This window comes from Myzus persicae, unplaced genomic scaffold, assembly GCF_001856785.1.
Source record: "Myzus persicae strain clone G006 unplaced genomic scaffold, MPER_G0061.0, whole genome shotgun sequence".
NCBI lineage: Eukaryota > Metazoa > Arthropoda > Insecta > Hemiptera > Aphididae > Myzus > Myzus persicae.
In genome coordinates, this window is record NW_019103867.1 from 65,791 (window position 1) to 79,799 (window position 14,009).

A 14,009-nucleotide genomic window follows, 5' to 3' on the forward strand; every position below is an offset into this window, starting at 1 on the left:
CTCTCACCCCCCCCCCCCCCCCAGAGGAATGTCAATTTTTCATCCAGCGGGGTTGGGTTAACGGGTTTAGGGTTTTCGATTTCGCACACACTATGACATTGAGATCATTCACGAAGCCTGCACGGAAACACGTAAACATCCTGTGTTAACGGTCCAACGAAAAAAACGGAGAATTTCTTTCACTACCCATGTAAGTATCGATAGTCTATCGAAATGTCTGTAAAAGCTCAATTAGTTTTGGATGATAATATTATGTCACTGATAAAATAATAAGCAGATACAATATAGACAGTGGTAAATTGGTAACAAAAACAGTTTTGAGGTGAACAAATATCTCACTAACGACGGGTGTTGATGAGATGTTGGGAGAAATTAAAATTCTAAATACTTAACCATATTCAAGTACATACCAACTCAAAATAACTTATGATTGAGTGGTTCTAACTTCTGTAGGTACCATTGTTAGCTGATGCGTAATTACGAGATTTTATAAAAAAAAGAGCAACGTAGCACGTTACTCAATATTTTCCAACTCGAAGAAAATGTATGAATCGTGCACTCATTGCACAACACAAATCTTAATTTTACAACCTAATAAGTTACTAATATCAGTTGACGGATGGAAAAGTAATTAGTATTATTAATATCTAACGTTAATGTGTTTGTTATAATAATATTACATAGTCGCATAGGTATACCTATAATCTAAAAATACATTCATTATTTGAAAATTATTAGTTAATATAATATTACATTTTTTAAAATTTTTTGAAAATTATTAAAAAACTAGAATTTAAATACTACATAATTACAATTCCAAAATAATAATTTTGGAATAATGATGTATTTACGTTTATTCTTGAATTAGTACTCAATGTTATGTCGTAATATAACGTCACATTGCAATAATGTAATTCTAAATCCATCGACTCACGTATGGGATTTCCAATACAGTTGAATATATTAATAAGTTCTGTGGAATAATAATAGGATCGAGTGCAATATTAAATGTTCATATTTAGTTGGGTTTAACTCGAGTGCAATGCGAACATTACCCTTATTTGAACCTGAGTGCAGTTCAAAAATTTTGGCTCAGGCAATGACTAATGAGTGCAGTTGACAATCCTCGCTATCTAGTGCACCTCGAGGTAGATAATGGATATCATGTTAAATTTTAATGATAAATTATCATTGGATTTATTGATAATGATTCTGAGCGGTTACGGCCGTCGGCTTATATTTTAAGAAATTTGAAATTCAAACGCAAATGAAAAAAAAATGTGACAATGTGCATGTTGTGGATTTTTTCAACTGACGCAAGAACAATTTTGAAGAGTATTGTATTAAATTATCAATGTTTTTTACTCACAATCAAAAATTGTACTATATGTACGCACGAGTCAAATAAAAACTAAAAGAGTAAAATCATTTTAGATATCTATAAAAAGCTCATAAAAACGAAATATTTTGAATGCTTTATCATGAAGATAAGAGATTTCGTTTACGTTTTTTTATAAATAGGTACAAATAAATCGCATGCACATTAATTTATTTAAATACTGGTTTAGTGTAAATATTCGCTGTTTTTCGTTAAATTTATATTTATGACTCGTAAGACCACCAAATTTTCTACCAGAAACTTTCCTCGAAGTTGAAGATCGGAGCATTTTTTCGACTTTATATAAATAGTGTGTCCAGACAAAAAAAGTACACATCATCGCTCCACTGAGAATCTAAAAGTTATTATTGTTTTAAAATCTGGTATTCGTAGGTTATTCAAACTTAAATAACTTTTTTTTATACTTACCAAAACAAAAAAAAGCTATGACATTTGGCAATACATATATTATTGTCTTCTACGTTTAAACGTTTAAAGTATTTGGTCTACTATATGACTGACTGAGTATAGCCCGCCAAGAAGTTGTTCTTTTTCGATTAAAACGTTTTTCACAAGCAACATTTATGGACGTCCTTTTTTAATTTATTATAATAATACTATGTACTGTATGGTCGAACGTTTTTTTTTTTGACGGACACAATACGTATACACTAGCTGTTGTGTTATCGTTTTTAAATTATTTTTTAGTGAATACCCGAGAGGGATTGACCATCAAGACTTTGAAATTAAGTTAGACAAAAAAAATGAAAGCCCTTATCGAATCATACTAATGCAGACTTCACGATCGATGTGTACTGATAATTTTTGATGGGTTCTAATATTCTTAGAAATATTACGTCACTACGGCTGTAATCGATTCCGATTTTGTTTTTTTCGCTCGGAGTGATACGACTGTCCGTTATGCGATGTGGTTAGCGAATGCAAAGGAAATACTGAAGAGAAAAAACTTCACGGCTACAACAGTCTGCACGACGATAGTGCTGCAAATCGTTGTATTGTATAGGACTATTGAATATTGAAACTTGGCAGTATCATATTATAGTAAATGTTATGTAGTATAGTTGGACATTTCATAAATTCGACTGTACCCACCTACCTATAGACGTGAGCGATTTATAAAATCACGTAACTATGTAATATATTAAATGCCGTTGGACGTTTTATCTGTCAGTATTTTGGTCACCGTCGGTTTTCTCGATAGGATTCACGGAGTTATGGAATGCGAAAATGTCACGAACGTCGGAATTTAATTTTGTATCGTTGAATTTTGGCCCATATTATACTGTAATATATAATAAAGGGGCTCTAAAGTTTTCAACTTATGGCCATTTAATTTTTAATAATATATAATTTTATATCCAGGCACAACTAATTTTCGAATTAATACCCGTCGACGGTTCAGACATCGATGAGTATTGTTTACAATTAATTTTCACTTCGACTAAAATGTATTGTTACACTATAGGTCGACAGTCGACACAGTTTATAAGATGCGCTTCGCCGCGAGTAATTCAGTAGCGAATTAGTTAGGATTGGCTGTGAAAAAAAATGTAAAGGCTAGACGAATAATTGTGTTCAAATCTGAAATTAATTAAAACATTCTCCGAAAAAAACAAGTATAACGACCATTAACGCTTGCGACTATTATATTATACTAACGAATAAAAGTTTAATTTTAAATTATCATGCATGACGTGCAATTAAAAAAAGGTCACCGAATACGATAATTAAAACGAGTTATTGGGTTGGATAAGTGAATAGCGTCCTATTACATTGTAGAGTAAGCATTTGATTTAAGTTATTTGAAACCTTTGGTAAAACGAAAATCACTGCACTTAATGTACTTGAAATAAGTGTAATATAATATAAAATTAATAAACTAGTTACATAAGTGCATAAATAAAAAATAATTTAATTTTAGATTTAACAAAACAATGAGTAATTTGTTGGTATTTTAAAAACAAATAATTTTTGTATAATTTACAAGTCAAACTATAAGTACCTTTATAAAAAAGAATTTAAAACAACTTTCAATTAATACGAATGAATTTCGCATTTTTTGAACATAATAATATTTATAATGTAGTGTCTGTACTACTAACTTATATTATACTTCATGTAAAGACATTTTTAATTAGATTGAAAATAATAACAAAATGTTTTTCGATAACTTTGAATATTTAGTTAAAATGTAATCACGAGTATAAAAAAATCGTAATGAAAACCGTAGTCAGCTGTCGGATAGTCTCATCTGCTTTTGGTGATGGCTACGGCATGCAAAGACAAGCATCGATTTCGACAATAATATTTAAAGGCTCAACATATATTATAAATAATAAATGTGGGTATTTAAGATCATATTATATTATTGTATTATTTCTGTCTTATGAATATCGTAAGCAAAAATGAATTGAATTAGGTTTTGACTATTATTTTGAACCAGGGTGAGTAATCACAGTTTCTTAGGCACAGAAATATTGCACACCAAATTTAAAAAGCAAAGCGACCAATTGGCCCAGTGCATGGTGCAATGGTCCACGCTGTACACCAGGAATCACAAATATTTGGCCACTTTATGAATTGAGTATATCAGTTATCGGGAACTTTCAAAATCGAATGTAAGTGAGTTTATCTAGAAAAAGGTAACGAAAAATAAAAAATCAAGTGAAAATTGGTGAAAATCTCATTTAAATCACCACAAAAAACAATATTTAAAAAATAAATAATGTCTTATCCGTGGGCTAGATAACGTTTGTCCACAGGTGGCGTTTCTTTTGTGAACACTGTTGTATTCCATTTACCCGACCTCGAGCACGGATCACCTAGCCAGAACGCAATTAAAAACCTAAGTGTGTCTGTCTGTGTCTATATTATTTTCTGCGACTAGTGAGAGGTGTGCGAGACGTCTGAAGCTCGCAGGGTCACCACAAAAGCCATAAGCGCAAGTTCCAAGTATGATAATTTTGGACCTTAACAAAACTGCCAGTGTACTTAGGAATTGACGAAATACGGAGCCGGACCAACCGCAGCTTATATAATATTTATTTAAAAACAGCTGATAAAATACCGAAAAAGCAGACCACAAAGGCACAACGTTATATTTTGGACAGACAGTGGGCTAAAAAAATGGACCAAGCGAGTCACCAAACTTGTGTGGTGGGCTCTTTTTTTATATAAAACAATGGCTACTACTATAACGTTAACTGCATTCCATTTCTTACCGTATCGCGCGTCGATGGAAAATGAAATGATTGCAAGCTGCACCAGAATAAGAATTTGGAAATTGCAGAAAATTTTCTAATAAGTAACTAAAGATATATTAACTTTTTCCTAAACCACTGTGTTTGTTAAAATACATAGGTACGCGTTGTCTTATAGGTAGTAACAGAAAGTTATGCAGATAGTCCCTAGCCCCCCCCCCCTGGATCCGTCGCTGAATTATTATGGAAGTTAATGTATAATTTATTATATTTTTATTTATAACGAATGTCCTACCATGGCAGATTTATCTTAGCTCGAGCTTCTTCAACATTTTCAAGTGGCGGAGCCAATTATAATTATTGTTTTTTATATAATCTAGAGTACCACATTCGTAATAAAAAATACAAAACACGTATCGAATGATTACAAGTATTGCGTTTAAAGGCGCAAGCGCCGTACTTATAACGTGTTAGCGGGTCTCTAATAAAGATAACTATAAGGCGGCCGGTTGAAGACACGACGTCCTATCTCAGTTTATTGGGCATCCACTGCGCTCGCTTTCTTAATTCGAAGTTTGCACACACCAAAACATGACGATAACAATTGTGCACTGCGTGCGTGTATAATGCACAGAGGACAAGATAATTTAATATTTTTGTAAATCGGTGGGAGGACGAGACCGTTGTGTTGATGTATTTTTCCATTCAACGATTTATCTACAACGAAAACGTATTTTTTTCCTTTTTTTCACTAGAGTGTTACAGCGAGTCGTTTTGTTGTTTTTGTTTTTGTTTTTTTTTTTATACAATATAATATATTAAAAGATATTATACCTATGTGTGTATTGTTCTCGGTGCCCGTATTTTTACAGTCGATCTTTAAAATACAAAAGTTCAGGATAAAAGAGCTACTCGTATATTTTTTGTTTTTCGTTGTCCTGAACAATGGACGAGCGCGCACATAGGTATACGCACTTTAACGAAAAACCTGCCTCGAGCGTCAATGTATGTTCAGGAAAAATTATTTCTGACGAGGTTTATTATAATAAGGATGTGTCGTGCATGAATAATCCCTGCACACATATTTATACACACGTGTGAGCTGGGAATGTACCGAAGTTTTAAAATTTTTTTATTTCATTTTTTTTGCATCCTAACCGACATTATTATTATATTATTTTTAGTATTATTATTACTATAGTATTATATTAAGACGTCAAGAGTTTTTTTTTCTTTCGTTAGAAACTCATATTATATGCGCGTATTTGATGAGAACTTTGCAACTTACAACTTATATACATCATTATACAAGCGTATATATTATTCGAATCTATTTTTTTTTGAAATTGTCATTTACTAATTATTTGTTTCTATTAAGCATGCTCAATTGTACTAAAAAAAAAATTTTCACGAAGACCATTGGAACTATATTTCAACTGCTATTGTAGTAACTAGTGACACTTTAATCTAGGAAATTTTAATTTCAAGGCACTATATTATTCTTTCTAAGAAAGCGTCTAATTAAATCCAACAATCCCGTAGTTTCAGGTATGGTTAAGAGCTTGAGGCGTTGTGTTGGACGAAAAATCTTTATGACTGACCGATGGTTATAGTTTGTGAAGATTATAATATCGGTTATTTTTAATTTCATTGAATACTCATATTCTTTAAATTTGTCTCTCTACCTATATAAGTTAAATAGAATATACCTAGTACCTATCAATTAATAATTACAATTTTATAACAAACAAAAATAACCAGTTTTTTATAATAACATTTTATTAATTTTAACATCAAAACTACATCATATAGCAATGAAAAATTCAATGAATGTTTAATTATTTTAATCTATAAAATATATATAAATATATAGACGGTCCTCTTATACAACTGTACAGTGATTTTTTTGCAGTAAATTGACTTATGGGTTTTCAAAAATATTTTTGCTTATACGATTTGTAGTCATTACAACACATTTTTGATAAAATAAGTATTTTAGTAACATACATTTAAAAATGTCATATTCTAAAGCGAAATATTTTTCTGGCAATTTCGATGTGTAAAGTTATGTATGAAATGAAAATAGATGTTATAGTTAATAAAAAAACAAAAATAAATTATTTTTCATTAATGTTGTGTCGCAATGAATTGAAATTATGTACTAAAAGTATTATCATGAACCCATGCATTTACCGAGAAAAATAACTGCAAGTGATAAAAGAACCACTCTGTTGACGTTATTTACACGATCAAAACATTACAGCTGAACTATATATTAAGAGTGGGTTATGGACCAGATGTAGGTATAATACGTATGCAGGGTAATATATTTATAATAATGCAACACAAGGATATTATATAATATTATAAAAGGGCAACAAAATCGTTTTACTAGTATTAGACTATCGCAGTTATAGTAGTCCTACTTTACCGATACGGTCGAATTATGCGAAATATAATATGACTGCACTAAGGACATCAAATCCAGTGAGGATAATAATAGCAGGTTTCTAAGGACATCAGGAACGTAAAGAAAAAAATGAATATTACGTGCAGTAACAGTTCAAGTAGGTAACATAATAAGTAGTTCTCAAATATTGTATTGTAAAAGTTTTGAGCTCGACGGTTTTTCTATAATATTTACTATTGTTCATAGTGATTTACGATCGAGTATAATAATACTGTATCATAATATCGTCGTCTGTATAATATAAAAGCGTAATAGGCAGGTTGCAGTAAACTACGGACGAAGGACTTAAGCACCGGGATCGTATTATTATTTTTTATACAGCTTTTACTATGAAACACTATTTTTTGTTTTGTTTTTTTAGACAGATACAGACCGTATCAGTTTTAGCCTTTTCTTAGTCCTTAAGCAAATTCGTCGTTTCGTCTTCTGTCTAAAAAAAATTTAAAGAAATGTCACAATTTTCCAATAGTTATTGAAAAGGATTTGGATCATGTCTCTATAGTCGTGTTTACGCAGCGAGAACAGTAATTTACATCGGTGAAACAGAAACGTACACTTAGGGACACACCTAAGTATAGCGGTCACGTCTGTAGAATAACGTTCGGACCTGTGGAGGAGACGGTTGCAAATTAATAATCTTGCGGACGGTTTGAGTCCATATCGTCGGATGGTCGCGGGTGGGTGCAGGTTTTCGGTATTAATTACGCGGCATCATCACTGTCTACATGATATAGATACGTATAGTGGAGGTACTTACATTCCAAGTATTTGGCGAGATCGTAGTCTCTGGTCTGTTCGGCTATCTGCTGAGCCGTCCGGTCTTGTTTATCGACGGCCAATAGCGGCGCCCCGGCCGACACCAATAGGTAACAGATCTTTCGTTCGCCGTTTTGGACAGCCACGTGTAACGCCGTCTGCCCTCTGAACGCGAAATAAAAAAAAACAAAACGAAAACGCTGTAAACATTTTATATAGGTATGACTTACTGCGTATAAACTATAAGACAATAATAATGTGACTTGAAATTGAGTTTTATCCACTAATCTTCGAAACAAATTGTCCGATTTCAAAATGAAAATTATATCAATATTATAGATTCGTTGGGACTCGATAGTGAAGCAGAAACTCTATTACAGGTTTCTTTTTACCCCGAAATAACAACAACTCCTATAGAGGGGTCTCAAAGGTGTTAAAATATCGGAATAAACTCTTTTTTTTTTTTGATTTCTGGTCGTTATAAGTTACTTCCTAGAAAAAAATCAGTATTGCTTATTATTATTTAGCGTTGGCTGTCTGTCCATAGAAGAACTATCTTTTGCTGGAAGCAATGTTGGAATTAATAGTGTGGTCTTTCAAAGTAACAACTGCTGTCTGCTGATATGGACAATAGATTTTTCCAATAAACAATTATATAGATAATTCTATAGACTAAGAGCAGTGTATGGAACAAAAAAAGCTCAAGATTTTTCTGAAAGTGTTTGTATACTCCTAGGTTTTTACCTACCATATTGTCTCATTATCATCATATGATCTAGAGCAGGAACCAAATAATTAAAGTTAATTTTATCATTGAAAAATGTGCGGCCAAATATGCCAATATGAGGCAAGTGCCCTGAGTGCCTTCTATAAATTTCAGCCCTTTAGGTAAGTATTGTATAGTATAAAAGTGTTTTACGTCAAAATATTCTCTCTAAACATGGCCAGTGAAAAGTTTAGAGTTTTTATGTTTGAACTTTGTAGTGTAAACACAAATATATAAATAAAATGTTACAAACAAAAACTAGTGCTTTTCATGTAAATATGTACATAATTAATTTTAGGGTGGACGTCAATCTTAGAAAAAATATTTGAAAACTAAGTCTGGAGATAAACTATCTGAATGAAAAAAACCGAAGGCCGGAAACTCACCTCATCCTCGTCATATCGACCGCTCACGCGTAAGTAAACTATGCCGTTTTAGGCTCATATTTAACGATCGTGGAAAATACATTACAAACTACAATATTATAAATGTAATATACAAATGTTCACAGGTGGAGTTATCATCATGCAAAATCGTTCTGTTTTTTGTTGTTTTAACGCCTTAAAAGTGCTATGTTGTTATTTTGACCGATCTACGCTTGAGTACGGTTCGAGGATTTGGACATCAGTCAGTTTAGGGCAGTCATAACCATTAAATCATCTCCAAAACGTGTGTGTGTGTGTGTTTTAAGGTTTTTATCTGACCAGCCCAATATTAGTGAAATCTTTTATATGGTTGTTAGTTGTTACAAAGGATTGCTATACAGTTGTATTTTAAGTGGGGGCCATATCATTTATCGTCAGACGTACACATTTCAACTTAATTGCGTTAAGAAATGCTATTTATTTAATGTTATTAAAAGGCTTTTCCGATAAATTTGTGCACAGATAGCACCTATACATTTTAAATGCTCTTCTAAGCACTTGTCTATGATGTAAATAATGAATTATAATATCTAAAAAACCGTTATTAGGCATAGCTGTACCTATATTTTTTCTCAAGATGACGTGATTACGACGGTAATTCTAGGTACTTCTCAAAATAATGTACCGATGTGATATTATATTATATATTTATATGTATCGATACGTTTATCGTAATAATTTGATTATTGAAAACTACTTGAAATGTTTAATTAATCCTCTATTCGACAACCCGTAAGTTTTTTTTATCTCTCTGGTATTGTATTTTATTTTATATCAACTATTTTAAGAATTCTTATTTTATAACTTTCTATTTTTATATTTTACTCTATGCTTGTACAATCTATATGTATATATATTTTAATACAATCCACTAACCCACTCACAGACGTTGTGTGTGGGTATCATTTCCTTTAATAGAATAAAAAAGTACATGAATATAACATAAAATTGTGATGATAATATTATAATTTCTGATCAAAATTTCGTGTAGTTAAAAGAACCACCAATCTTAGCCCTTCTCTCACAACAAATCAATAAGTCGACACGAGATCTCTATTTACAACCTCAGTGTATAAGGCATACACTAATATATTTATTGAGGAGAAAAGATTTTTCCATATTATGAATATCTTCTATGAGGCCTGTGACACCTTCCTAAAATTATATACATAATAATATTACGTACTTTTTATTCAAGTATAATTAATGGACACTAGAAATAAATTAGTACCTTCCTAGCTGAAGTTTGTATTACAGTATAACACTTTACTCGATAGCTTATACCTTAGGTTTTCAAACTTTTATCCATCATCCACTTTAAAAATCAATAATTTTCTAGAGCCCCTCAAAATGTTTTAAACTTACAATATGTAGACAAAGAGGTGTATTCAAGGGGGCTGCGTGTGTCAAATCCCCACATAGACCTTTTTAAAATTTTATAAAATAGTGTTATTATAGGGTTAGAGCGTTACAAAGAAATATAAAAAAAAATTCTTGGATTTTGTAAATGTTTATTTCATCACATCCAACAGACAGCACACTATTACACTAATGATTAATTAAAATTTTCTGGGTCTTAAAGCACCCCCCTCTGAAGGATACTAACGCCCACAGGGGGAAGGGACTATCGCCCACTCCGAGAAAGACTGGATTATATTGTAATCTAAATGACCCATTGATCATAAACATTCACAAGTCTCGATAAACTTTAGGACAAACTTATAATTGAATAAAATAACTTTAGATTTTAAAATATTTTTACCAAAGTACAAACCATTAAAATATTCATAAATATATGCACAAACAATATTTTAGTTGTTTAACAATCTGGTGAATCATATTTTGTGGGTAGGAACTTGCATGTTGACATACAATAAGACCAACCAGAAAAAAATATGCAAATTAATTAAATTACTTTTTATAGAAATTGTAATTTTTTTTTAGTTGCACTGACTTATATTTTGACAGTATATAATTTTTATTCGTATTTATTCACGGTATTAAAAAAAATATTATTATCATTACGTTTTGAAACGTTTGCCGAGAATTGTGCCAAGTACCCGAGGCAGTCATAATTGGCATGCGTAGGTATACCAATTATACAGTAACAGCGTTCCAATGACGCCGTTCTACGATTCGATTGATATAAACATATAATGTAATTCGACGTTGGGTGCGATATTTAATAAACCGCTACTCGAGATTCTCTATCCAAAGAATAATATACCTTCACAATAATCATAAGCAGCCGATTTGGCTGATAGACGGTATCAGACCAAGTCTGAGAGGGTCACTGTGCTCCAATAGCTAGTAAAATACTAGTTAGCCAGTAAGCAGATTTCTATGTAATATATGGATTATGGGCGAGAACCGGTGATGAACACACTACAAATGAATCACAACCGCCAACAAACAGAAGAATATTATAATATTCGAACGATCGAATTCGCTATATATTGTGAGGTATTTATTGAGGGGCTATGGACCAATTGCGCATAAAACCAAATTTGTATTTTAAGGTCAATATACCAATTGCGCTGCATATAGTTTTGGGTCAGTGTACCAATTGCGCTTCTTATATATTACGGTTAGCGTACCAATTATCGAGATCAAACTTAATTCGTATACTATGACAGCGGTGCACTTGTGTATTATTAACAAATATTTTTATTTTACTTCGGTAACAATCAAATCGAGTAGGCGCAAATTGAACGAGAGAATAATATAATATTATGTATCGAGTAAACGAAGGACTGTGGTGGCAGAAGGGTGGTTGCTGTGGCGTACACGTGCGCCAGTAGGTACGACGAAACCGCATTAGCGGGGGTGGATTTACTCCGATGGCACCCCCGGGCAATGGAAGTGCGTGCGAGCGTTCACTGTGTTCGGGCCAACAGAGAAATAAAGAAAATTTTTGCCGATGGTTAAGCAAAACCACTCCGAAAGCGAAACAAAGCGGTAAAAGTTTTTCTTCATTAAATATAAGTATAGTTAAATAATATAATACCTCCTACTCGATTATTTAATTTTACGCAAGACACTGCCTACTCATTGAACAGCATTTCACTATATTATGTCTTGCAGGTATCTGACTTTTAAAGTAGCACATTTGTCTTATGTTCTACTTATTCATACTAATAAATAATTGGTATTGTTATTTGTAGGTAGTATCCATATAGGTGTTTAGATTAAGTTACTTTATAATCGTTAATATTATAGGCATATCAAAGTAATGAAGTTACTTTAATCTAATAAAACTACTTTATTTTTCTTAAAAAAAAAAACAGTATACTTGTTTTTCTCTAATTTTGTATCAATAATCATTGGAAAAAGAATGGAAATATAAAAAGGGTAATTAAGTATAATTATTTGAACAAAATGTCTATGTTAAAATGTATTTCGAGAATAGTCAATTAAATAAAGTATAGTTCCAAGTTCAAATGATTGAAGACTGAACTGTGACGAGTTTTTAATATTATAAATACCTACTTACTCAGTATAAATATTTTACTTTATAGAACTTATTTTTATTCATTTTTTTCCGATTAAGAGGACGTCGTACTTAAATGTGTTGACTCCGTGTTAATAACACAAAAGGCATAACACTGTAAAATGTGCGATAAGAAGAATCCACTTTTTTCGTTCTTTTTAGTTATTGACCTATTATCAAATTTAAAGATAAACATTATATTAGCTAGGGCTTCTCTTATATTTTTTGTTGGTATATTAATCGATCGGTATGAGCATTTTAAAATTCTCAAAATTAGATACTTGTAAAAATCTTTACAAACAAAGTTATTACAAAATCTACCAGCAACACTGCTAGCTGCAGTTGATTATTGATTGATATGCATATCTTTGTTTGACTTACTCTTGATTGTCTTTGACCGACACGATGTTGGACGGCGCGTTGGCCAGTATATACCGAACCAGGTTTGAATCGCCGCGCTGGCTGGCCACGTGTAAAGCTGTCTGCCCGTCCTTGTTGATGGACATCAGAGAGTAACCCATTTCGAACAAATTCCTCAGCTGAAAAATGAAAACAGAAAAAAAAAGTTAAGTGACGGCGTTGTGCTGTATGTACCCCAGGCACACAACGACACAGTATATGACGTTATCGGTAGAATAAACACAGAAAACGTATAAATCGGTTTTAAACGGAAATCAAAATAGTACGGGGGCGAACGATTTGAATAAAACATGTAGGTAGGAACTATAGTTTGGTACGCAAACAATGAAATAAATTAACGGTTCATGTACATTATAGAACGATGTGCGAAATCCTGCAGCAGGATTTCGTACAAAAATAACACCACACTGTTGTGTGAAACCTGGGTGCAACGATTCAATTTGTGTTTTTGTACATTACCATGTTTAAGTTCCCTGTTTTGGCCGCTTCGATTATTTTATCGGAAGTTCGGACTTGACCGTAATGACTGCAACATACGACAACATTTATTAAATATAATGAAATGCTTACAAAAAAGATTCATCGATTATAGGTGACCTGTCATACACTTTTAAAATTTTTTTTTATCTTTTACTCATACTCTAATTTAAAACATTATATTATATTATTATTATAAAATTGAAATAAAAAAAAACCAATACACTTCCTCAAAACGAAATATTGAATCTTTTTTGTAACTTTGGAAGATTCTGGCCTTATTGATTAACTGTACTTACTGATCTTCATTTGATTGAAGGTCGAATAGACGATTGTATACTTCACTAAGCGAACATGCAAAATTATAAAAAAAAAGGATAAGAATGTAACGTGCATTGTTATAAATAGTTATAATATATTTTTTGATGGTAAACATTTTATTTTTATCCACAAAAGTACTTTTGTTTTTGATATATGAAATTAATGTTTACAAAGTTAGGTACAGCGGTTTCATACACTCGTATTGAGTTTAAACTTTATTTGACAAATTTATTTAAATATAAGTTTTTGTTTGAAAACCTATACAGTTAGAATGAAATATAATAC

The 14,009-nt window shown here is 31.8% G+C and overlaps 1 protein-coding gene across 5 annotated transcripts in view; it reads right to left on the reverse strand.

Annotated features, from left to right (window-relative positions):
* Positions 1 to 14,009, reverse strand: part of LOC111035653 (eye-specific diacylglycerol kinase) — a 233,386-nt gene that overhangs the window by 7,790 nt on the left and 211,587 nt on the right. For 3 of the 5 annotated variants that reach the window (XM_022317351.1, XM_022317352.1, XM_022317348.1), the window contains 4 exons: positions 13,703 to 13,747; positions 13,386 to 13,452; positions 12,888 to 13,045; positions 7,827 to 7,990 (listed from right to left, as the gene is read on the reverse strand). In XM_022317351.1, the coding sequence (XP_022173043.1) occupies positions 7,827 to 7,990; positions 12,888 to 13,045; positions 13,386 to 13,452; positions 13,703 to 13,747 (434 nt within the window). Of the gene's footprint in view, positions 1 to 7,442; positions 7,500 to 7,826; positions 7,991 to 12,887; positions 13,046 to 13,385; positions 13,453 to 13,702; positions 13,748 to 14,009 lie in introns of all 5 variants that reach the window. The other 2 variants (XM_022317349.1, XM_022317350.1) reach the window with 2 other exon arrangements.